The sequence below is a fragment of the Callospermophilus lateralis genome, chromosome 1, assembly GCF_048772815.1.
Source record: "Callospermophilus lateralis isolate mCalLat2 chromosome 1, mCalLat2.hap1, whole genome shotgun sequence".
NCBI classification, from domain to species: Eukaryota; Metazoa; Chordata; class Mammalia; order Rodentia; family Sciuridae; genus Callospermophilus; species Callospermophilus lateralis.
In genome coordinates, this window is record NC_135305.1 from 155787907 (window position 1) to 155813364 (window position 25458).

The 25458-nt window shown below is 39.7% G+C and overlaps 1 protein-coding gene and 1 pseudogene across 7 annotated transcripts in view; both read left to right on the forward strand.

Moving 5' to 3' along the window:
- Tmem116 (transmembrane protein 116) overlaps positions 1 to 25458 on the forward strand; it is a 94075-nt gene that overhangs the window by 5922 nt on the left and 62695 nt on the right. For 4 of the 7 annotated variants that reach the window (XR_013092363.1, XM_076866866.1, XM_076866854.1 and 1 more), the window contains exons 4-7: positions 1456 to 1488; positions 1675 to 1721; positions 2342 to 2405; positions 22338 to 22469. Coding sequence is in view for 6 of the 7 variants with exons in the window: in XM_076866866.1 (XP_076722981.1) it covers positions 1708 to 1721; positions 2342 to 2405; positions 22338 to 22469 (210 nt within the window). In the remaining variant the exon portion in view is untranslated. Of the gene's footprint in view, positions 1 to 1433; positions 1489 to 1674; positions 1722 to 2341; positions 2406 to 22337; positions 22470 to 25458 lie in introns of those variants that run through there. The other 3 variants (XM_076866876.1, XM_076866860.1, XM_076866885.1) reach the window with 2 other exon arrangements.
- Positions 2141 to 2240, forward strand: LOC143383979 (U6 spliceosomal RNA; annotated as a pseudogene).

The window sequence follows — 25458 nt, forward strand, 5'->3', positions numbered from 1 at the left end:
TAGGCACTGCAATAGACATAATCAATTTACAGCAAACAATTCTAGATTAATTCTAAACACTGCAAACACACTTAATCAAACACACTCGATAGGCTAATAACAGACATTCCCTCTGTGTGCTAAGTTCTAAAGTCTTAAGCTTTAGGCTTTATGACCAGCAGATGCACACTCACTCAGACTGTGGTCACCAGGTCCGGAACCAAGGCAGGCTTTTCCTGGCATGGAGTGGTTGATCAGTTGAGGGAGAGGGTCATAGGGAGAAGTTGTGGTTCTCACCAAGGTCCAGAGAGGTGGTAGAGTTTGAGAGCAGTGAGGATCACGCAGAGGCTCAGGAAATGGTGACAAGTGATGGGATGTCAGGTCCTCATCAGGCTCTCCAGCTTGAGTGCATCCTTGTTTCAGCTGGCTGAATTGCTGTTTATTTGTTGTATTATTTATACTAAATTTTGGGGGGGGGTTGACCCCCCTTTCAGTCCTTATCAGCTACCACCAGATTTCTCAGTGCCATCATTTACCCTGGGGTCAGAAACATCTGATTCCACCCTGATCTTCTTGCCTTTCCCTCTTATCAGGCAAGCACAGCCTGCCAGGGGCTTCAATCTGTTTATCAGGGTGAAGGGAAGTAACTTGTTTGAGGCCATATTGGAGGGTTCTTTGGGTATTCCTGGTGAAACTTCAGGTTTCAAACTGGAGCTTTTAAAATGGAGTTGCTTAGGCTCAGGCCTAAGGCCATCCTAACAGAGATGAACACAATACCTTCATTTTGTTTATTTATATGTGGTGCTGAGCATGGAATCAAGGGCCTCACGTATATTAGGCAAGCACTCTACCACTGAGCCACAACCCTAGCCCTCATTCTTCTTTTATTAGTTTTCTCATTCAGATTTTTATATTTATATTTTTAGTTATAGGTGGACACAAAATCTTTGTTTTATTTTTATATGGTGCTGAGGATTGAACCCAGTGCTTCATACATGCTAGGCGAGCACTCTATCTCTGAGCCACAATCCCAGCCCTCAATTTTTCATTCGGTCTTTTTTTTTTTTTTTTTGGAACCAGGGGTTGAACTCAGGGGCATATGACCGCTGAGCTGTATCCTTGGCCCTTTTTTGTATTTCATTTAGAGAAAGGGTCTCACTGAGTTGCTTAGAGCCTCACCATTGCTGAGGCTGACTTTGAACTTGGGATCCTCCTGTTTCAGCCTCCCGAGCCACTGGGGTTACAGGCAAGCACCACCACGCCCAGCTCATTTAGTCATTTTCTACTCACTTCTGTATTTTTATTTTATTTTACTGTTTCCCAGAGAAGCAGAAATAAGGAAAAATGGAACAATTCTTTCTTCCTAGAGCCTTTTCAGTCTTTTTAAAAAATCTTTTTTCATTGTAGATTGACACAACATCTTTATTTGTTTATTTTTATAACTTTATTTTATTTATTTTTTCATGTGGTGTTGAGAATCGTACCCAGTCAGTGCCTCAAGAATGCTGGGTGAGTGCTCTACCACTTAGCCCCAGCTCCAACCCTCTTTAGTCTTTTTGATTCATTTTCAGACTTGTATGTTTTGATTAGGCTTTGAAGAAGAATTTGTGTTGAGGAGGTGGCTAATAAACAGTGAAATTGGAGTTAGGTTGAATATTAAATGTAAAAGGCTTAATTTTTTTCTTTTTTACTTAGGTTTTTTCTGCAATACAATGGATACAATTTATTATGGCAACTCTGAGGTATGTTTATTTAATCTCACATAGTATGGACTATATATATAAACTAGTGTAAGCAAAACTGGAGCATTCTGCAGTTTCTACATTTTCTCCCTGGGGATTTGCTCTTTAGTTAGTGAAAAAATATATTCTTTACTTACTCCATTGATATTTTCTGACTAATAAAATGTAACATCAATAACAATAACAACAGAAAAGCAGATAGAGGGATAACATCTGAAATCAGTGGACAACCTGGTCAATAGGAGTGATTGCAAAACCAATAAATAGCAAAGTGCTCACTTTGTCAGCACACATATTAAAAATTGGAATGAGGGGCTGGGGTTGTGGCTCAGTGGTAGTGTACTTGCCTTGCACACATGTGGCACTGGGTTTGATCATCAATACCACACAAAATAAATGAATTAGTAAAACAAAGGTAATGTGTTCATGTTCAATTAAAAAAAATTGGAATGATAGAAAAGATTGGCACAGCCCCTAAACAAGGATGACATATAAATTCGAGAAACATTCCATACTTTTAAAACACAAGTGCAGTTTATTTTTCATCAGTTTTATCAGAAAAAAAAATCAATAGCAAAAGTGAAGGACCAGTTTTAATGATCATCTCCTGGGTCTCTCAGTATTATAGGTTCAAGTTCACTTATTTCCTATGCTGTATTCAAGAATACGCCAAAATCTCCAGAGGTGAGTAGTCACTCTTTGAATTTGTGACTTAGCCTTTAAAATAAATGACAAAGAAGTAGTCTCAGAATTATGGAATAAATCTACAAATTATTTATAAATTCCTCACTATGATAAATTGAAATGCTTTAGGCCTGTCAATAGAGCTCCCTTATCTTCCAGGCAATTGTCTTTGCTATCATTTTCTTTTTCTTTTTAATTTTTTTTTAGTTGTTGATGGACCTTTATTTTATTCATTTTATTTATATGTGGTGTTGAGAATTTAACCCAGTGCCCCACACATGCTAGGCAAGCATTCCACCACTGAGCCACAATCCCAGCCCTTTGCTGTCATTTTCAATTCTTAGAGATGAACTTTTTTCCCCCGTATAGTCTGGGGATTAAACCTAGGGCTTCATGCATGCTAGGCATGTGGTTGCTTCCTCAGCCCTTTTTGTTTTGAGACCATGTCTTGCCAGAGGGTACTTGAATTTATGATCTTTCTGCCTTAGCCTCCTGAGGTGCTGGGATTACAGGCATATGATACCATATCCAGATTAAGATGAATTATTAAATTCATTTCTTTGGTGTACATTAATTATTAAGATAAGGAAACAGTGTTGTCTGAAGCCTGTATTTGCTCTAAGGATGACAGAAATGAGTTTCTGATTTCAGTACTTGGGAAAATTGCTAGTGAGGCTAGGAGATAGTTCAAGGACTTTGCTATATGAAAGATATTTGTTTTTCTGCTCTGTCCTTCTAGGCAATTATAATTTAATGTTAAGCAAAAATACATTATTCGGGACATTCAGTTGGTAGAGTGCTTGCTTCTCATGCACAAGGCCCTGGGTTCAATCCCCAGCACCATACACATACACACACACACACACACACAAATACATCATTCATATCGAAAAAGCCAAGTTAAAACTTTCTGGCTTGTAGAGTACTAGGGAGAGTGATATATTTGCTAGCTCAGTAAAAATTTTAAGAGAAATGACCAGGTAAGGTGGTGCATGCCTGTAATCCCAGCAGCTGGGGAAACTGAGGCAGGAGGATTGCAAGGCTGAGGCTAGCTTCAGCAATTTAGTGATACTGTGTCTCAAAATAAAAATAAAGAAGGGTGGGGGTATAGCTCAGTGGTACAGTATTCCTATCACTCTTTGGTACTATACTCTCCAGTACTAAAAAAAAAATTTTTTTTGATGTGAACCCAGGGGAGCTCTATCACTCAGTTACATCCACAGGTTTTCCTCTAGTTAATAGTTCTTTATATCCTTCAAAAAGATATATGTTCCCCTCCACCTTTCTTTTTTTTTTTTTTTTTTTACTTTTTGGTACTAGAGATTGAACCCAGGGTCCCTTTACTACTAAGGTACATCTCCAGACATTTTTTTTTTTTGAGACAGAGTCTTGCTGAGATGCTTAGGGCCTCACTTAGTTGCAGAGGCTGGCCTCAGAGGTGCAATCCTCCTGCCTCAGCCTCCCCAGTTGCTGGGATTGTAGATGTGTGCCACTACTCCTGGCTTTTTATGGTATCTTTTGAAAGCCTTTCCCTCTCCTCTAATTTGAAATGGCTAAATTTTGACGGGGAGTTCTTTTTAGTTATACATGGCAGGAGAATCCATTTTGACAGAATTATAAAAGCATGGACTATATCTTGTTCTAATTCAGTCCCTGGTACCTCCCCTTTCTCTCCCTTTTCCAACTCCCTCTTCCCTTCTCTCTGCTAATCTTTCTGTCATTTACCTAGTTTTTTTTTTCAATTAATTTATTGTGAATGTACACAATTGTGAGATTCACTGTGGTATATTCATGTATGTACATATGTCAGATTCATTCTACTGTCTTTCCTTTTCCCATCCTTCCCCCTTCCCTTCATTCCCCTTTGTCTACTCTACTGAACTTCTATTCATTTTTAAACACCCCCCCCATTTATTATGCATTAGCTTCCACATATCAGAAAAAGCATTTGACCATTGGCTTTTTGGGACTGGTTTGTTTCACTTAGCATGATTGTTTCCAGATCCATCCATTTACTGGTAAATGTCATACTTTCATTCTTCTTTGTGGCTGAGTAGTACTGCAATGTGTGTGTGTGTGTGTGTGTGTGTGTGTGTGTGTGTGTGTGTATCACATTTTCTTTATTCATATATCTTTTGATTGGCTCTATAGCTTAGGTATTGTGAATTGTGCTGCTAGAAACATCGATGTGGCTGTGCAATTATAGAATGCTGATTTTAAATCCCTTGGATGTAAACTGAGGAGTGGGATAACTGGGTCAAATGGTAGTTTCATTCCTAGTTTTTTGAGGAATCTCCATACTTCTTTCCAGAGTGGTTGCACCAATTTATAGTCCCACCAACAATGTATGAATATACTTTTTTCCCTACATCCTTGTCAACGCTTATTGTTATTTGTATTCTTTATAATTGCCATTCTGACTGGAGTGAGATGAAATCTCAGTGTAGTTTTAATTTGCATTTCTCTAATTGCTAGAGTGAACGTTTTTTTCATGTATTTGTTGACCATTCACATTTCTTCTTTTGAGAAGGGTTTAGTTCCTTTGCCCATTTATTGATATTTTTTTTTAATGTTAAGTTCTTTGAGTTCTTTGTATATCCTAAATATTAAAGCCTTGAGGAGCAGGTGGCAAAGATTTTCTCCCATTCTGTAGGCTCTCTCCTCATGTTTTTTTTTTTTTTTTTGTTGTTGTTGTTGTTTTTTTTTGTGGGGGAGCGGGGATACTGGGTATTAAACTCAGGGGCACTTAACCACTGAGCCACACCCTCAGCCCATTTTTTGTATTTTATTTAGACACAGGGTCTTACTGAGTTGCATAAGTAAGTTGCTGAGGTTGGCTTTGAACTTGTGATACTTCTGCTTCCTGAGCTGCTGGAATCACAGGAATGGGCCATCACACCCAGCTGTCCTCGTGTTCTTGATTGTTCCTTTTGCTGTGAAGAAACTTTTTAATTTGATTCCATCCCATTTATTGATCTTTTCTTTTATTTCTTACACTATAGGAATCTTGTTAAGAAAATCAATACCTGAGCTGATATGTTGGAGTGTTGGGCCTACATTTTCTTCTAGCAGGTGCAGGGTTTTTGGTCTAATTCCTAGGATTTTTATCCACTTGGAGTGGAGTTTTGTGCAGGGTAAGATATAAGGGTTTATTTTGCATATTTCCAGTTTTCCCATCACTATTTGTTAAAAAGGGTGTTTTCTCCAGTGTATGTTTTTTTGGCACCTTTGACAAGTATGAGATACCTGTATTTATGTGATTTGTCTCTTTTGTTCTATTCCATTTGTCTTCTTGCCTGTTTTGGTGCCAGTACCATGCTGTTTTTGTTACTATAACTCTGTAGTATAATTTGAGGTCCAGGATTGTGATGCCTCCTGCTTCACTTTTCTTGCTAAGAATTTCTTTGACTCTTCTGGGTCTCTTATTTTTTTTTTTTTACTTTTTTTTTTTTATTGTTGGTTGTTCAAAACATTACATAGTTCTTGATATATCATATTTCACACTTTGATTCAAGTGGGTTATGAACTCCCATTTTTACCCCATATACAAATTGCAGAATCACATCAGTTACACTTCCATTGATTTATATATTGCCATACTAGGGTCTGTTGTATTCTGCTGCCTTTCCTATCCTTTACTATCCCCCTCCCCTCCCCTCCCCTCCCCTCTTCTCTCTCTACCCACTCTACTGCAGTTCATATCTCCCGCTTGTATTATTTTTCCCTTTCCCCTCGCTACCTCTTGTATGTAATTTTGTATAACCCTGAGGGTCTCCTTCCATTTCCATGCAATTTCCCTTCTCCCTCCCTTTCCCTCCCACCTCTCGTCCCTGTTTAATGTTAATCTTCTTCTCATGCTCTTCGTCCCTACTCTGTTCTTAGTTACTCTCCTTATATCAAAGAAGACATTTGGCATTTGTTTTTTAGGGATTGGCTGGCTTCACTTAGCATAATCTGCTCTAATGCCATCCATTTCCCTCCAAATTCTATGATTTTGTCATTTCTTAATGCAGAGTAATACTCCATTGTGTATAAATGCCACATTTTTTTTATCCATTCGTCTATTGAAGGGCATCTAGGTTGGTTCCACAGTCTTGCTATTGTGAATTGTGCTGCTATGAACATCGATGTAGCAGTGTCCCTGTAGCATGCTCTATTTAGGTCTTTAGGGAATAGACCGAGAAGGGGAATAGCTGGGTCAAATGGTGGTTCCATTCCCAGCTTTCCAAGAAATCTCCATACTGCTTTCCAGATTGGCTGCACCAATTTGCAGTCCCACCAACAATGAACAAGTGTACCCTTTTACCCACATCCTCGCCAGCACTTGTTGTTGTTTGACTTCATAATGGCTGCCAATCTTACTGGAGTGAGATGGTATCTTAGGGTGGTTTTGATTTGCATTTCTCTGACTGCTAGGGATGGTGAGCATTTTTTCATGTACTTGTTGATTGATTGTATGTCCTCCTCTGAGAAGTGTCTGTTCATGTCTTTGGCCCATTTGTTGATTGGGTTATTTGTTATCTTGTTGTCTAATTTTTTGAGTTCTTTGTATACTCTGGATATTAGGGCTCTATCTGAAGTGTGAGGAGTAAAGATTTGTTCCCAGGATGTAGGCTCCCTATTTACCTCTCTTATTGTTTCTTTTGCTGAGAAAAAACTTTTTAGTTTGAGTAAGTCCCATTTGTTGATTCTAGTTATTAACTGTTGTGCTATGGGTGTCCTATTGAGGAATTTGGAGCCCGACCCCACAGTATGTAGATCGTAGCCTACTTTTTCTTCTATCAGACGCCGTGTCTCGGATTTAATATCAAGCTCCTTGATCCATTTTGAGTTAACTTTTGTGCATGGCGAAAGAAAGGGATTCAGTTTCATTTTGTTGCATATGGATTTCCATTTTTCCCAGCACCATTTGTTGAAGATGCTATCCTTCCTCCATTGCATGCTTTTAGCCCCTTTATCAAATATAAGATAGTTGTAGTTTTGTGGATTGGTTTCTGTGTCCTCTATTCTGTACCATTGGTCCACCCGCCTGTTTTGGTACCAGTACCATGCTGTTTTTGTTACTATTGCTCTGTAGTATAGTTTGAAGTCTGGTATCGCTATACCGCCTGATTCACCCTTCCTGCTTAGCATTATTTTTGCTATTCTGGGTCTTTTATTTTTCCATATGAATTTCATGATTGCTTTCTCTATTTCTATAAGAAATGCCATTGGGATTTTGATTGGCATTGCATTAAACCTATAGAGAACTTTTGGTAATATCGTCATTTTGATGATGTTAGTTCTGCCTATCCATGAACAGGGTATATTTTTCCATCTTCTAAGATCTTCTTCTATTTCTCTCTTTAGGGTTCTGTAGTTTTCATTGTATAAGTCTTTCACCTCTTTTGTTAGGTTGATTCCTAAGTATTTTATTTTATGGGGGGATATTGTGAATGGAGTGGTTGTCCTCATTTCCATTTCAGAGGATTTGTCGCTGATATACAGGAATGCCTTTGATTTATACGTGTTGATTTTATATCCTGCCACTTTGCTGAATTCATTTATTAGCTCTAATAGTTTCTTTGTAGACCCTTTTGGGTCTGCTAGGTATAGAATCATGTCATCTGCAAATAGTGATAATTTAAGTTCTTCTTTTCCTATTTTTATGCCTTTAATTTCTTTCGTCTGTCTAATTGCTCTGGCCAGTGTTTCGAGAACTATGTTGAACAGAAGTGGTAAGAGAGGGCATCCCTGTCTTGTTCCAGATTTTAGAGGGAATGCCTTCAGTTTTTCTCCATTCAGAATGATGCTAGCCTGAGGCTTAGCATAGATTGCTTTTACAATGTTGAGGTAAGTTCCTGTTATCCCTAATTTTTCTAGCGTTTTGAACATAAAGGGATGCTGTACTTTGTCGAATGCTTTATCTGCATCTATCGAGATGATCATATGGTTCTTATTTTTAAGTCTATTGATGTGGTGAATAACATTAATTGATTTCCGTATATTGAACCAGCCTTGCATCCCAGGGATGAATCCTACTTGATCATGGTGCACAATTTTTTTGATATGTTTTTGAATCCGATTTGCCAGAATTTTATTGAGGATTTTTGCATCTAGGTTCATTAGAGATATTGGTCTGTAGTTTTCTTTCTTTGAAGTGTCTTTGTCTGGTTTAGGAATCAGGGTGATGTTGGCCTCGTAGAATGAATTTGGAAGTTCTCCCTCTTTTTCTATTTCCTGAAATAGCTTGAAAAGTATTGGTATTAGTTCCTCTTTAAAGGTTTTGTAAAACTCTGCTGTATACCCATCCGGTTCTGGGCTTTTCTTAGTTGGTAGTCTTTTGATGGTTTCTTCTATTTCCTCAATTGATATTGGTCTGTTTAGGTTGTCTATATCCTCCTGCCTTAATCTGGGCAGGTCATATGACTTAAGAAATTTATCAATGCCTTCACTATCTTCTATTTTATTGGAGTATAAGGATTCAAAATAGTTTTTGATTATCTTCTGTATTTCTGAAGTGTCTGTTGTGATATTGCCTTTTTCATCCCGTATGCTAGTAATTTGATTTCTCTCTCTTCTTCTCTTCGTTAGCATGGCTAAGGGTCTGTCGATTTTATTTATTTTTTCAAAGAACCAACTTTTAGTTTTGTCAATCTTTTCAATTGTTTCTTTTGTTTCGATGTCATTAATTTCAGCTCTGATTTTAATAATTTCTTGCCTTCTACTTCTTTTGCTGTTGTTTTGCTCTTCTTTTTCTAGGATTTTGAGATGGAGTATGAGATCATTTATTTGTTGGTTTTTTCTTTTTTTAAGGAATGAACTCCAAGCAATGAATTTTCCTCTTAGAACTGCTTTTAATGTGTCCCATAGATTCCGATATGTTGTGTCTGTGCTTTCATTTATCTCTAAGAATTTTTTAATTTCCTCCTTGATGTCTTCTATAACCCATTGATCATTTAGTAACCAATTGTTCATTCTCCAAGTGATGCATGTTTTTTCCTTCCTTCTTTTATCGTTGATTTTCAGTTTCATTCCATTATGATCAGATAAGATGCATGGTATTATCTCCACTCCTTTATATTGTCTAAGAGTTGCCCTGTGACATAATATATGATCTGTTTTTGAGAAGGATCCATGTGCTGCTGAGAAAAAAGTGTAACTGCTTGATGTTGGGTGGTATATTCTATATATATCAATTAAGTCTAGGTTATTAATTGTGTTATTGAGTTCTATAGTTTCCTTATTCAACTTTTGTTTGGAAGATCTGTCTAGTGGTGAGAGAGGTGTGTTGAAGTCTCCCATGATTATTGTATGTTGGTCTATTAGACTCTTAAACTTGAGAAGAGTTTGTTTGATGAACATAGCTGCACCATTGTTTGGGGCATATATATTTATGATAGTTATGTCTTGTTGGTGTATGGTTCCCTTGAGCAGTATGTAGTGTCCCTCTTTATCCCTTTTGATTAACTTTGGCTTGAAATCTATTTTATTTGATATGAGTATGGACACTCCTGCTTGTTTCCGAAGTCCATATGAGTGATATGATTTTTCCCAACCTTTCACCTTCATTCTATGTATGTCTTTTCCTATCAAATGCGTCTCCTGTAGGCAGCATATTGTTGGGTCTTGTTTTGTGATCCATTCTACTAGCCTGTGTCTCTTGATTGGTGAGTTTAAGCCATTAACATTTAGGGTTATTATTGAGATATGGGTTGTTCTTCCAGCCATATTTGTTTATTTATGTTACTAAACATGGTTTGTTTTCCTTTTTGATTATTTTTCCCCCCTTTACTGTCCTACGTCCCACTGTTGGTTTTCATTGTTATTTTCCATTTCCTCTTCCTGTAATGTTTTGCCGAGGATGTTTTGAAGACATGGTTTTCTAGCTGCAAATTCTTTTAACTTTTGTTTATCGTGGAAGGTTTTAATTTCATCTTCCATCCTGAAGCTTAATTTCGCTGGATACATGATTCTTGGTTGGAACCCATTTTCTTTCAGTTTTTGAAATATGTTATTCCAGGATCTTCTAGCTTTCAGAGTCTGTATTGAAAGATCAGCTGTTATCCTGATTGGTTTACCCCTAAATGTAATCTGCTTCCTTTCTCTTGTAGCTTTTAAAATTCTCTCCTTATTCTGTATGTTGGGCATCTTCATTATAATGTGTCTAGGTGTGGATCTCTTATGATTTTGCACATTCAGCGTCCTGTATGCTTCTAGGATTTGGGATTCTGTCTCATTCTTCAAGTCTGGGAAGTTTTCTCGTATTATTTCATTGAATAGGTGGCTCATTCCTTTGGTTTGGACCTCTATACCTTCCTGTATCCCAATGACTCTTAAGTTTGGTCTCTTTATGTTATCCCATATTTCTTGGATGTTCTGCTCATGGTTTCTTAACAGTCTTGCTGAGCTGTCTATGTTCTTTTCAAGTTGAAATACTTTGTCTTCATTGTCTGATGTTCTATCTTCTAAGTGTTCTACTCTGCTGGTAGTATTCTCAATTGAGTTTTTAAGTTGGTTTATTGCTTCCTGCATTTCTAGGATTTCTGTTTGTTTGTTTTTTATTACCTCTATCTCCCTGTATAGTTGATCTTTTGCTTCTTGAATTTGTTTATGTAATACATTGTCGAAGTGGTCGAAGTGATCTTTCATTGTCTGATTTTGCTGTCTAATGTCTTCCTTGAGACTCCAGATCATCTGCAGCATGTATATCCTGAATTCTTTATCTGACATTCCATCTGCTGCAGCTATTTCCTCTTCTAAAGTTGAGTTGACCTGCATTGCTTGTGGTCCTTTCTTTCCTTGTCTTTTCATATTGCTCGTGTTTCTTTCTGCTTAGTGAAACTGTTGTGTTTTTGAAATTTTCCCCCTATATATTTATATTGCTCTTGTATAGTTGAAAAGTCTCCCTTGCAGGGGCGGGCGGCAGCTCTGCTCCTCCTCCAATTGGGGTGATCTGTCTACCACGCTGGCGGGCCGCTGGGACTGTTCTGCCGGTCGGTCGCAGGTCTGCCTACCTTGGAGGCGCAGGCAGCGGCTCTGCTCTGCCCTTCCTCCAATTGGTGTGACGTGTCTACCACGTCCGTGAACCCCTGGGCCTGTTCTGCCAGTTAGTCGTGGATCTGACTACCTTGCAGGCGCGGGCGGCGGCTCTGCTCTGCCCCTTCTCCAATTGGGTTGTCGTGACTACCACGCCGGCAGGTCGCTGGGCCTGTTCTGGGCACAGGCTGCGGCTCTGCTCTGCCCCTCCCCCAAGTGGTGTGACGTGTCTACCACGCTGGTAGGCCGCTGGGCCTGTTCCGCCAGTCTGTCACAGGCCTGCCTATCATGCGGGCTCGGGTGGAGGATCTGCTCTGCCCCTACTCCAATTGAGGTGTCGTGACTACTACGCCGGCAGTTCGCTGGACCTGTTCTGGGCGCGGGTGGCGGCTCTGCTCTGTCCCTGCTCCAATTGGGTTGACGTGACTACGACGCTGTCGGGCCGCTGGGCCTGCTCCGACCACGGGCGAAGGCTCTGCTCTGCCCCTACTCCAATTGGGGTGACAGGTGGCGTGTCTACCACACCAGCAGGCCACTGGGCCTGATCCGCCAGTAGGTCGCAGGTCTGCCTACCATGCGGGCTCAGGAGGTAGCTCTGCTCTGCCCCTCCTCCAATTGGTGTGACATGTCTACCACACCAGTAGACCGCTGGGCCTGTTCCGCCGTTCGGTCGCAAGTCTGTCTACCTTGCAGGCTCGGGCGGCGGGTCTGCTCTGCCCCTACTCCAAATGGGGTGATGTGGCTGCCACGCCGGCGGGCCGCTGGGCCTGATGCGGGCTTGGGGAGCGGCTCTGCTCTGCTCTGCCCCTCCCCCAAGTGGTGTGACGTGTCTACCACGCCGGCAGGCCGCTGGGGCTGTTCCGCCAGTCTGTCACAGGCCTGCCTACCTTGCGGACGCGGGTGGAGGATCTGCTTTGCCCCTACTCCAATTGGGGTGTCTTGACTACTACGCCGGCAGGTCGCTGGACCTGTTCTGGGCGCGGGTGGCGGCTCTGCTCTGTCCCTGCTCCAATTGGGTTGACGTGACTACGACGCTGTCGGGCCGCTGGGCCTGCTCCGACCACGGGCGAAGGCTCTGCTCTGCCCCTACTCCAATTGGGATGACGGGTGACGTGTCTACCACACCAGCAGGCCGCTGGGCCTGATCCGCCAGTCGGACGCGGGTCTGCCTACCTTGCGGACTCGGGAGGCAGCTCTGCTCTGCCCCTCCTCCAATTTGTGTGACGTGTCTACCACACCAGTAGACCGCTGGGCCTGTTCCGCCATTCGGTCGCAAGTCTGTCTACCTTGCAGGCTCGGGCGGCGGCTCTGCTCTGCCCCTACTCCAAATGGAGTGATGTGACTGCCACGCTGGTGGGCCGCTGGGCCTGATCCGGGCTCGGGGAGCGGCTCTGCTCTGCCCCTCCCCCAAGTGGTGTGACGTGTCTACCACGCCGGCAGGCCGCTGGGGCTGTTCTGCCAGTCTGTCACAGGCCTGCCTACCTTGCGGACGCGGGTGGAGGATCTGCTTTCCCCCTACTCCAATTGGGGTTTCTTGACAACCACGCCGGCAGGTCGCTGGACCTGTTCCGGGCGTGGGCGGCAGCTCTGTTCGGCCCCTGCTCTAGCCGGGGCGACGCGACACCACACCGGCGGGTCGCTGGGCCTGTTCCAGGCTCCGGCGGCAGCTCTGCTCCGCCCCTCTGGCCTCCACAGTATTCAGCAGGACCTGGACTGAGAAACAGTTTCCGCGGGTTCTTTATCCCTGGGCCAGAGCAGTTCCGGGAGCCAGAATTCGGCCTCTCTGGACTTGGTGCATGCTCCGACAGGAGCAGGCTCCAAGAAGCAGTTTCCGCGGGTTCTATAGCCCTGGGCCAGAGCAGCTCTGGGAGCCGGAGCTCCGCCGCTCCGGGCTCGGTGCGTGTTCTGATAGGAGCAGGCTCCAAGAAGCAGTTTCCGCGTGTTATTTAGCACTAAGTCTGAGCAATTTGTCTGCGAGACGCAGACAATTGTCAGCCTGAAATTACCTGTTCTATAGCTGAAAGAGCTGCAATCAGTCGAAAACAAGGATGGTGACGTCAGCTCTCCAAGATGGTGGCCGCTGGCTTCCTCCGTGGTCTGACCGGTGTGGAGAACCGAACTGGACCGTTTCCTTCCCCCGTCTCCAACCCAGAATTCAGCTCCGAGCTCAGCAAATGCCTAGCTGGCAGGAGCCCGCAGAATCAGCATCGCTGTATCTCTGCGCCACCAGCCCGTCGTTTCCCAGTGCGCGCCGCAGACTCCAGCCGCGGGGCGATCTGCCGAACAAGCAGCGCTCTGTACGGACAGATCGCTCGAGTTTGAGCCCCTGAAGCTGATCCTCGTGCGATGAAAATCCTTCCACTAGGTTTTGGAGCACCCCAATTTTGCTGGAAATTCCTAACAAGATAGCTTTTAGCCGTTCTAACTCGTCATTTTCCCTCATAGTGACGCAGTACACGGAGTTACTGCACTCCCTTCGCGGCCATCTTCCCCCTTTGTTGGGTCTCTTATTTTTACAAATGAATTTCATGACTGATTTTTCTGTTTCTATGAAGAATGTTATTGGAATTTTGATGGGAATTGCATTAAATGTGTATAGCACTTTTGATAGTATGGCCATTTTGACAATATTAATTCTGCCTATCCAAGAACATTGTGGGGGGTGTCTTTCTATCTTCTAAGATCTTTAGTTTCTTTATCTAGTGTTCTATAGTTTTCATTATAGAGATCCTTCATCTTTTTTGTTAAATTGGTTTCCATGTATTTCATTTTCTTTTTTGAGGCTATTGTGAATGGGATAGTTTTTCTGATTTATTTTTCAGCAGAATCATCATTGGAGTATAAGAACATGGTTCATTTATGGGTGTTGATTTTGCATCCTGCCACTTTGCTGAATTCATTTATGAGTTCTAAAAGTCTTTTGGTGGAGTTTTTTGGGTCTTCTAAATATAGAATGGCAAACAGATAATTCAAATTTTTCTTTTCCTATTTGTATCCCTTTAATTTCCTTCTCTTGCCTAATTGCTCTGGCTAGAATTTCAAGGACTGTGTTGCATAGAAGTGGTGAAAGTAGCCATCTGTCTTGTTCCTGTTTTTACAGGAAATGCTTTCAGTTTTTCTCCATTCAAAATAACATTGGCCTTGGGTTTATTGTGTATAGCCTTTACAATATTATTCCTTCTATTCCTATGTTTTCTAGTGTTTTAAACATGAATGGGTGCTATACTTTGTCAAATGCTTTTTGTGCATTTATTGAGATAATCATATGATTCTTGTTTTTAAGTCTGTTTATGTAGTGAATTACATTTATTGATTTCCATATGTTGAACCAATCTTGAAATCCCTGGGATTAAATCCACTTGATCATGGTGTACTATCTTTGTAATGTGTTTTTTGTTTGTTTGTTTGTTTGATTGATTTTTTTATCGAGAGAGAGAGAGAGAGAGAGAGAGAGAGTGAGAGAGAGAGAGAATTTTAATTTTGTTTTTCAGTTTTCGGCGGACGTGACATCTTTGTATGTGGTGCTGAGGATCGAACCCGGGCCGTACGCATGCTTGAGCCCCAGCCCCAGCCCATGTAATGTGTTTTTATATGTGGTTTGGCAGTTTGGGTTTTTTTGTTTTGTTTTTATTTTGAATACTTTTATTTATTTATTTGTTTGCTTGCTTGTTTATTTATTTATTTATTTTACGGTGCTGAGGATCAAACCCAGTGCCTCACACATGCTAGGCAAGTGCTTTACCACTGAGCCACAACCCCAGCCCTTGCCAGTATTTTATTAAGAATTTTTGCATTGCCAGGCATTGGACACACACTTGTAATCTCAGCAACTTTGGAGGCTGAGGCAGGAGGATCACAGATTCAAGGCCAGCCTCAGCAATTTAGTCCTAAGCAACTTAGTGACACCCTGTCTCAAAATAAAAAACAAAAAAAGATGGGATGTAGCGCAGTGGTAAAGCACCCCTGGGTTAATTCCCAGTACCAAAAAGAAAAACAAAAAGAGAAGGAAAAAAGGATTTTTGCATCTGTGTTCATCAAGGAGGTTTTCTTTCTTTGATGTGTCTTTGTTTGATTTTGGTAGCAAGGTGATACTGGCTTCATAGAATGAGTTTGAAGGAGTTCCTTCTTTTCTATTTCATGGAAAATTTTGAGGAGGACTGGTATTAGTTCTTCCTTAAAGCTCTGGTAGAACTTGGCTGAGAATCCATCCAGTCCTGAGCTTTTCTTTGATGGAAGGCTTCAATTCATTACTTGAAACTAATCTGTTAAAGTTTTCTGTATTCTCCTTGTTCAATTTGGGTAGGTCATGAATCTCTAGGAATTTGTCCATGTCTTCAAGACTTTCTAGCTTATTTGAGTAAAAATTTTCAAAACAGTTTCTGATCATCCTCTGGATTTTAGTAGTGTCAATGAGGATATTTCCTTTTTCATCCTGGATTTTAATAATTTGAGTTTTTTTCCTTTTTTTGTTAGCTTGTATAAGGGGTTGTCCATTTTGCTTATTCTTTTTTTTTATATATTTATTTTTTAGTTATCGGCGGATACAACATCTTTGTTTGTATGTGGTGCTGAGGATCGAACCCGGGCCTCACGCATGCCAGGCGAGCACGCTACCGCTTGAGCCACATCCCCAGCCCCATTTTGCTTATTCTTAAAAAAAAAACAACTTTCTGTTTCATTGATCTTTTGATTTTTTTAACCTTCAATTTCATTGATTTTGGCTCTGATTTTAATTCTTTTCCTATCTTCTACTGATTTTGGTGTTGATATGTTTCTCGTTTTCTAGGGCCTTGAGATGTAATGTTAGATTATTTATTTGATGTCTTTGTATTCTTTTAATGTATGAGCTCAATGATATGAACTATTCTCCTAGAACTGTTTTCATAGTATCCAGAGATTTTGATATATTGTATTACTATTCTCATTTGTTTATTTCTCTCATGATTCTTCTGCTATCCATTTATCATTCATAAGTATATTAGTCTCCAGGTGTCAGTTTCTATTTTTTAATATTTGCTTTTTAGTTGTAGTTGGACACAATATCTTTGTTTTATTTATTTATTTTTATGTGGTGCTGAGGATTGAACCCAGGGCCCACATGCTAGGCAAGCGCTCTACCTCTGAGCCACAACCCTGGCCCCTAGTAGATTCTATCTTTTATCTTGTTAACTTCTAATTTCATTCCATTATGATCTGATAGAATGCATGATATTATCTTTGCTAAGATTTGCTGTGTGGTCTAAAATATGGTTTATTTTAGAAAATGTTCCATGTATTCCTGAGAAGAAAGTGAATTCAGTCATTAGTGTATGAAATATTCTGTAGATATCTGTTAAGTCCAAATTGCTAGCTATATTTTTTAGGTTTTTTTTAGCATCTTTATTAATTTTTTTTTTTTGGTGATCAATTCAGTGATGAGAGAAGCATGTTAAAGTCACCCAGTATTGTGGTCTATTTGATTCTTTTTTTTTTTTTTTTGGTACCAGAGATTGAACTTGAGGGCACTGAGCCATATCCCCAGCCCTTTTTTATATTTTATTTAGAGACAGGGTCTCGCTAAGTTGATTAGGGTCTTGCTAAATTGCTGAGGCTGGCTTTGAACTCATGATCCTCCTCCCTCAGCCTCCCAAGCCGCTAGGATTATAGGAGTGTGTCACTATGCCTGGCTTCTGTCCTTATTCTGTATGTTGGGCATTTTCATAATAATATGTCTTGGAGTGGATCTATTGTGATTTTATATATTTTGAGTCCTACATGCTTCCTATATTTGAATTTCCATTTCATTCTTAAAGTTTAGGAAATTTTCTGGTATTTCATTGAAAAGATTGTGCATTCTTTTATTTGTATTTCAGAGCCTTCATCTCTTCTGATGAGTCTTAAATTTGGCCTTTTAATGTTATCTCATATTTCTTGAATATTATGTTCATGGTCTCTTAACATCTTTTCTCTGTGGTCAATTTTATTTTCAAGATTGTATACTTTGTCTTGGAGGCCTGAAAATCTGTCTTCAAACAAATCTAGTCTATTAGTGATTATTTCCATTGAATTTTTTTTAATATTTATTTTTTAGTTGTAGTTGGACACAATATTTTCATTTTATTTATTTGTATGTGGTGCTGAGGATAGAACCCATGGCCTCGGATGCACTAGGCAAATGCACTACTGCTGAGCCACAACCCCAGCCCATCCACTGAATTTTTAATTTGGTTTATTGATTTCTTCATTTCAAGGATTTCTGTTTGATTCTTTTTCAGAATCTCTATATCTTTATTGAAGTAATCTTTCACTTTCTGTATTTTCTCTCTGATTTCACTCCTTACATTGTCTTTTACCTCATAGAACTGTTTAATTATGAACTTTCTAAATTCCTTCTCTGAAATTTCCTCCACTGTAGTGTCAGTGAATTCTGTTGAAACATTTTGGGTTGTTTGGGATGGTTTATTCTCTTGTTTTATCTTACTGTTTATATGTCTACCTATCTATCAGTATGGTTTTGACTTCTTTTAAGTGAAGGACTACTTTGTGAGCCTCTTAAGAGCTCTGTGTCATGTGAAAATCCACATAATGAAATTTTAATTCAACATGTGACCTCTGCTGATCCCAATATCAGCCCGAGCCCTATTTACTATAGTCACTTCTGAGCCAGACTTCATTCTGTTTAGCCTTATAGGAACAAAAACTTGTTGCAGTTGATCTCTGCTATTTCTCGTATTCATTTAACCTATAATAAAGTTCTGGAACAGGTCAAAAAATTAGTTGTTAAGTTTAGTAAACTTATTATACCTTTAAGTGAAGGCTCAAAGGAGGGAGGAATAAGATTGGGCAAATAGAATCGAAAAAGGAGAAGAAGAAGCTGTAAAAGGGTAATTTACACCAAGATAGAAAGGAGAGAGAGGGATGGGTATTAATTGAGGTTGTAGAGAAGCAGGTATAAACTAGAGCTGGGAAAACAAAGATAGGAAGATTGATTCCAATTAATGCTTTAAGCCACTAGATTAAATACATTCAAATGGGTTGTAGGTACAATATTGGCTATTGGGTTAACAGTTATTCAAATTAAGGAATTATTTATATGATCAAAGTTGACTTTAGAGTTGTTTATAGTATACAATATCTAGGTGAAGAAAATTCTTGTTGAATTTGGCTTTCATTGGTGTTTGGACATTTAAAAGATGTCCATCAGTTTTTGGCTGTGGTTCTGTCCTAAGTTGCAGGGGGATGGGGACCAATTTCCTACTTGTTATGAATGTCCTTCCATCAGTTTCTGGTTTGTCAGCTCAAGGGCCTTCAGCTGACTGCTTGGATGGTACAGTGTTAGTAGTTAGTAGTAGTTAGTAGTAGTTAGTAGTAGTTAGTAGTAGTTAGTAGTAGTAGTAGTAGTTAGTAGTAGTTAGTAGTAGTTAGTAGTAGTTAGTGTTTGTATTTCAGGACGTAGGCTCTGGCTTGTCCCTGTGGTTGCTATATGTCACTGTGCACCCATTCCCCTCTATTGGATGGTTTTCATGGTAATGAAGGTCTTGGTTCCTTTATGTGGGTGCAGGAACTCTGGCTGTGGATCTTCCGCCCATGATCCGTGGTGCAGAAGTATTCCCCAGCCAATGCTGCTCTCTGAAATACCATAACTTAGAGTTTTCAGTGGTTCACCTGGACTCTAGTTTCCACTGCCCAGGTTGTGAATGTTGTGTGTTGATTCCCTCTGCTTGCTTAGTACAATGCAAAGATCCTTAAATATTCAAATAATTCCTGGTCACTTGCCAGTTATAATCACAGTTCAGGCGGTGTACCTGTTAAAGCTGATATCAGCCTCTTTCTGTTGGGTCTCTGTGCCACTGTATATTCAGACAACTATCCTTCTGGTAGGCCCTGTGATCCTGGCCCTGCAGTCCAGATCCTGGGGACTATCCCTGGACTTCCTATGGTGCCTTTCCCCAGTGTCAGTGGTTGGGAGCCTGGTGAATCAGCCTTCCTTTGTTAGGGGCCAAAGCTTTGTTGCCTCTGTCTGAGGTGAGCAAGCAACAGGAGGCTCTGCAGAGCTTTTTGCCCTTGCCTGGGTCACAGAGACTGAGCAGGGCTGGATGCACACTTCTGTGAGCCAGGTCTCCTCCAGCCTGCTCTGTTCCCCTTGTTTGCATTGGAGGAATGGGGAGGGCGATTTCAGCAATTTACAGCTAGTAGTGGTTCTTCTAGAAGTTCTTGTTGGCCAGGTATTTAAGAGGTCCTACTGCAGGGGACTTCCCTCTGGTTTAGTTTGCAGCTGTCAGGCATGGGAAAATAGTGTGCTAATTTAAGAGAGTGACTAGTTGGCTAATGGCTCCACAGGATGGCTGCAGACCCCCAGCTTTCTTTTCACAATTTGGTTTTAAGCTGTTTGTGCTGGTTTTTTTGTTTGTAGGGGGGTGGGTGGGGGGTGGGTGGATCGAGAATACCAGGGTCTGAATTCAGGGGCATTCATTCGGCCAGTGAACTACATCCCCAGCCCTATTTTGTATTTTATTTAGAGACAGGGTCTCACTGAGTTGCTTACTGCCTCAGTTTTGCTGAGGGTGGATTTGAACTTGGGATACTCCTGCCTTAGCCTCCTGAGCTCCTGGGATTATAGGCATGCATGTTTGTGCTGTTTTAAGGAGCCTTCTTATACAGTTGTGCTTTTAGTTTTGTCTGTCTTTTCAACCATTTTTAAATGGGTAAGCTTAAGAGAGTGTCTCTTCCCCTCTTTTCTCTCTCTGATGCCCCTATCATGCTTCTCATCCACCATTTTAGGATTGGGAGGTGGTTAGGGCATTGTTTGTTTTCTGCTCTGGTACCCTATCTTCCAGTCTCTCCAGGTCTCCAATATTGAGTCTTAGAGCATTTATTTTGTCACGCACCTCTCAATTCTGCCTTTCCTCCACTGCCTCCTTTCTGTGTTTTGAGGAGATCAGGACTGTTGCCTACCTTGCTTCTGCCATCTTCTTCTGGGATTCACCTGAATTTTATTTATTTATATTTATATATGTGTGTGTGTGTATGTATATGTGTGTGTGTGTGTGTGTGTGTGTGTGTATATATATATATATATATTAGGTGGACACAATACCTTGGCTGAGGGTCCAACCTAGTGCCTCACACACGTGCGAGGCAAGCATTCTACCATAGAAACACTGTGCCATCCAAGCAATCAGCTGCAGACCCTTGAGCTGACAGACCAGGCCCTCCCCCTGAATTTTTAAATTCTCTTTTAGAGCCTTTTGTGTTTTGTTTAGGAAAATTTCACTAATCAGAGGTTGAAGGCATTCTTCTATATTATTTAAGAAACTGATTTTTTGAGTATAGTAGGAGGTATAAAGTAGGGCATGGAGGTACCAAGCAGGGCATGGTGGCACATCCTGCCGGCTGTGGAGGGTGAGGCAGGAGGATCGCCAGTTCAAAGCCAACCTCAGCAAAAGTGAGGCGCTAAGCAACTCAGTGAGATCCTGTCTTTAAATAAAATACAAAATAGGGCTGGGGATGTGACTCAGTGTTTGAGTGCCCCTGAGTTCAATCCCTGGTAACAAAAAAAAAAAAAAATGGGGGTCCAAATTTGTTTACTTCCCTTGTAGATACCTAATTGTTCTAGCATCATGTTTTAAAAAGACTACTCTTTTCTCCACTGATTGAAAAAGCCACTTTTGGGGGTCTGGGGTTGTGGCTCAGCAGTAGAGTACTCACCTAGCATGTGCGAGGCCACATAAAGATAAATAAAAAAAAAGAAATTGCGTTCAACTACAACTAAAAAATAGATATTTTTAAAAATAAAAAGCCACTTATATCTAAGATTCATATGTATATATACTTGGGTTTGTTTTGAGCTGACATTTCTCTTCTAATTTGTCAATTTTTCCATTCCTATGCTAATACACAGTATCTGCACTCTAGTTATATATGAAATCTTAAGTTGTGATGGGAGTAAGTTTTACTTCTCCTTTTTCTTTGAGAGTTTCTTGGTTATCTTGATATTTCATATTTCTGCATCAGATTTAAGTTGGCCTATTAAGTTCCACAGCAAAATCAGTTTAGATTTAATTGTGATTGCATTTAATCCATAGATCAATTTAGGGAGAACTCACTTTTTTTTAAATGACTGATGCCCTGTCATTTTTTTAAAAAAATATTTTATTAGTTGTTGATAGATCTTTATTTTATTTATTCATATATGGTGCCAAGAATCAAACCCAGTGCCTCCTGCAGGCCAGGCAGGTACTCTATTGCTGAGCCATAGCCCCAGCCCCAGAACTGACATTTTTATAATATTGCATCTTATAACTCATGAGCATGATGAGTTATAAGATGCAAAAACTTCACTTTAGTTTTTTCTTTAGTCTCTCAATAAATATTTTATAATTTTTCCCATAGATGAATCAAAATTACTTTAAAATAAATGGGAATGGGTAGGCTAAAAGGAAAAGGATACAAAAAAGTAAGGGGACAAACTTCATCAACATGGTCAGAAATTGAAAGGGAACATATTTTCATTTTATTTAAAGTCCTCAACTGCACACCTAAACACTTAGCCTATGATCTCATTTTCTAATTTTAGAAGATGTTGGCTATACATCTAGAGCTCTTCAGTTGTTCATTTGTGGTGTGTCTCACCACAGAATTTGTTTGTCTTCCATTCTTTATTTAATCCTGTATATCTGAGAAAGGAGTGTCCCTAGGAGTAAGATCAGTGCTAATCCATCCATGAGTACTTCAACTCCAGTATGGTTGAGATATTGTGATTAAAGATGCACTCCTATTTAGAGTCTTCCTTGACATTCATTCCCTTTGATCAACCAATGACTGATGCCCTGGCAAATTAACATCCAATTTTCTACTTGAAGCATAAAATGTAAAAATAATTAATTGTTCACATAATTACATTACTTGAAATGAGAATTTTGTGACTTTTGACAGATAAGGCCACTTTTTTGTCTGAGCTTCTCTGACCTGCTACTGGGAATTTGCTGGCTTACTGAGGCACTTCTCTATGAAACTTCAATAGCCAATAAGGACATTATCTGCTATAACTTGCAAGCACTTGGACAGGTAAGCACTACTAGACTGACCACACCTTGAAAATAAGGCACACTCAGGGTAGGAAGCAAAGAAAGCAAGAGTGATCCATCGTGGGAATGGAGACCAATTTGTTTATTGTTACACTTTGAAACAATACCTTTTATCTTTTTTGTCTAAAAAGAACTATTTATTTATCATAGAAATTTTGGACAATTCCGAGAAGCATAAGGGTAAATTAGGTAATTAAAAAATCAGCCAGCTATAATCACGCTTTAATATTTTAAATATATATTCTTATGATTATTTTCTGAATATGTATATATATACTTGTTTAAATATTTTTATTAATTGTTGATGGACCTTTATTTTATTTACTTATTTATATGCAACCCAGTGCTTCACATATACTAGGCAAGCACTCTACCACTGAGCCACAATCCCAGGCCTCAATGTATATTTTTAAATATATAAAATAAGCTAGGCATGGTGGCACATGGCTGGAATCCCAATGACTTGGGAAGCTAAGGCAGGAGGATTGCAAGTTTATATATGATGCCAAGAATCAAACCCAGGCAAGTGCTCTACTGCTGAGCCATAGCCCCAGCCCCAGAACTGACATTTTTATAATATTGCATCTTATAACCCATGAGCATGATGTGTCTCTTCACTTTAGTGAAGGTTGCTAGGATTATAGGCCTAAGCTGTTATGAAATATTTTTCTACAACATCTTTTGAAATGACTGCATGGTTTTGTATTATGGGAATATAATACACATCAGGTTTCAAAAATACTACAGATAATCATATAATGGGTCATATATGTAACTTTCAAGATTTTTTTTTTAAGTGCTGGAGATCAAACCCAGGCCTCATGCATGCTAGGCCAGCACTGTGCTGTTGAGCTTTTCCGCCAGCCCCTTCTATGGATTTTATTGATGCATGCTGCATAGTACCCTTAGTATATGACCCTTGTAATTTCTGAGACTCACAACATGAAAAAAGTAGAGGTTAAAATGCAGTGTATACCCATTGCTGGGTATTCTAGAATTTGTTATTAGAGGAGAGATTTCTTTCAATTTAGTAGGAGGCTGAGCATCCCTAATTTAGAAATCTGAAATGCACCAAAATCTGAAACTGTGGAAAATTCCACACCTCACCTCATGTGATAGTTTGCAATAAAAATGCAGATACATTCAAACATGTAAAACTTTTGTATAAAATTACCTTTGAGCTTGTATAAGAGGTGTATATGAAACAAACAAATTTCATGTTTAGACTTGTCTGTGTCCATAACATATCTTCTTATATATGTGGAAATATTCTAAAATCTGAAAAAATTCAGAATCCTAAACATCCCCAGGTATTTCAGATAAGGGACACTGAACCTATAATATGTAATTGATGGTATGAAGTTTATGCATTGATATTACCTGTATTTTATGAGTTTAAAATGCCTTAGAGACATACTTTGCTCAATTCTGCTAATAATTTCATGAGTTAAGACTAAAGCCATATTATTTTTTCATAAAAAGAAATAATATTGTAATTTAAAAAAATTATTTAAAAATCCTGTATTAGAATCCTGGACCATTAATAATAACACTACCTTTTTTGATGTAGATTTGACTAATCTTACCTTTTTTTTATAACTGTATTGAGCTACATGTACAATAAATTATATGTATTTTTTTTAAAGAGAGAGTTGTGAGAGAGAGAGAGAGAGGGAGAGAGAGAAAATTTTTTAATATTTATTTTTTAGTTTTTGGCGGACACAACATCTTTGTTTGTATGTGGTGCTGAGGATCGAACCCGGGCTGCACGCATGCCAGGCGAGTGCGCTACTGCTTGAGCCACATCCCCAGCCCCAAATTATATGTATTTAAGGTGTACAATTTGATCAGTTTTGATATATGCATAACATCATGAAATCATCACTACATTTCAAGATAGCAAACATTCCTATTTTCAGCACCCCTCAAAATTATTTACAATGTGTTTTCCTTGACCTTATGGAGTATTAACTGCTTTTAAAAATACTTACTGATATTTCCAATATCTGGTCACTTCTAGTCTGTTGATTGTCTTTCCCCATGATAATGGGTCACATTTTCCTGTTCATTGTATATCAAGTAATTTAGGATTGCATCTTAGACACTGTGAGTACTGTGTGATATATACTCTGGGTCCTTTTATAACTTTCTGGAGATAGCTGGTGTTTTTGTTTTGTAGGCATTCAATCTGATTAGGTCAAAAATATAAATTCACATCACCATATGTGGAAGTGTTTTAACTGTATCTCATTCTGTAAGCCTTGACTTTGCTGATTTGGTAATGTCATACACATGCATGGTAGACAGGTTAGTTTGAGACTTGTGTGGGATTCACACACAAAATTACGGCATGCTCTTTTCTGACTCTCTCACGTGTGGGATTCCTTCCATACATTCCTGCCTAAAAGGATCTCTTTCTGCCATATACTGTGGCACACATCTGTAATACTAGTGACTTGGAGGCTGAGACAGGAGGATCACAGATTTGAACCCAGCCTCAGCAACTTACTGAACCCCTAAGAAACTTGGCAAGATCCTATCTAAAAATAAAACATTAAAAAAAAAAAAAGGCTGGGGAGGGCTGGGGTTGTAGCTCTGGAGTTGTAGAGCACTTGCCTCTCAAGCATGAGGCACTGGTTTAATCATCCGCACCACATAAAGATAAATAAATAAAGATATTGTGTGCATCTAGAACTGAAAAAAAAAAAGGATGAGGTATGTCTCAGTGGTAAAGCACTCCTGGGTTAAATCCCTAGTACCAAAAAAAGAAAAGAAAAAGAACTCATGTCCTAAGGGAGTATTTATTAGAATTTTAGGTGTCTTGACTAGGGTTTACACTGGAGGCAGTCCGATGGGGTGGAGGGGTGTGTAAAAATTTGAGAGATTCACTTCTATGTACTTCACTTAAGTTTGACTTCCACAAATCACCTGTTTTTCTTTACTTTTTAGAAACTCAAGTACGTTTTTTA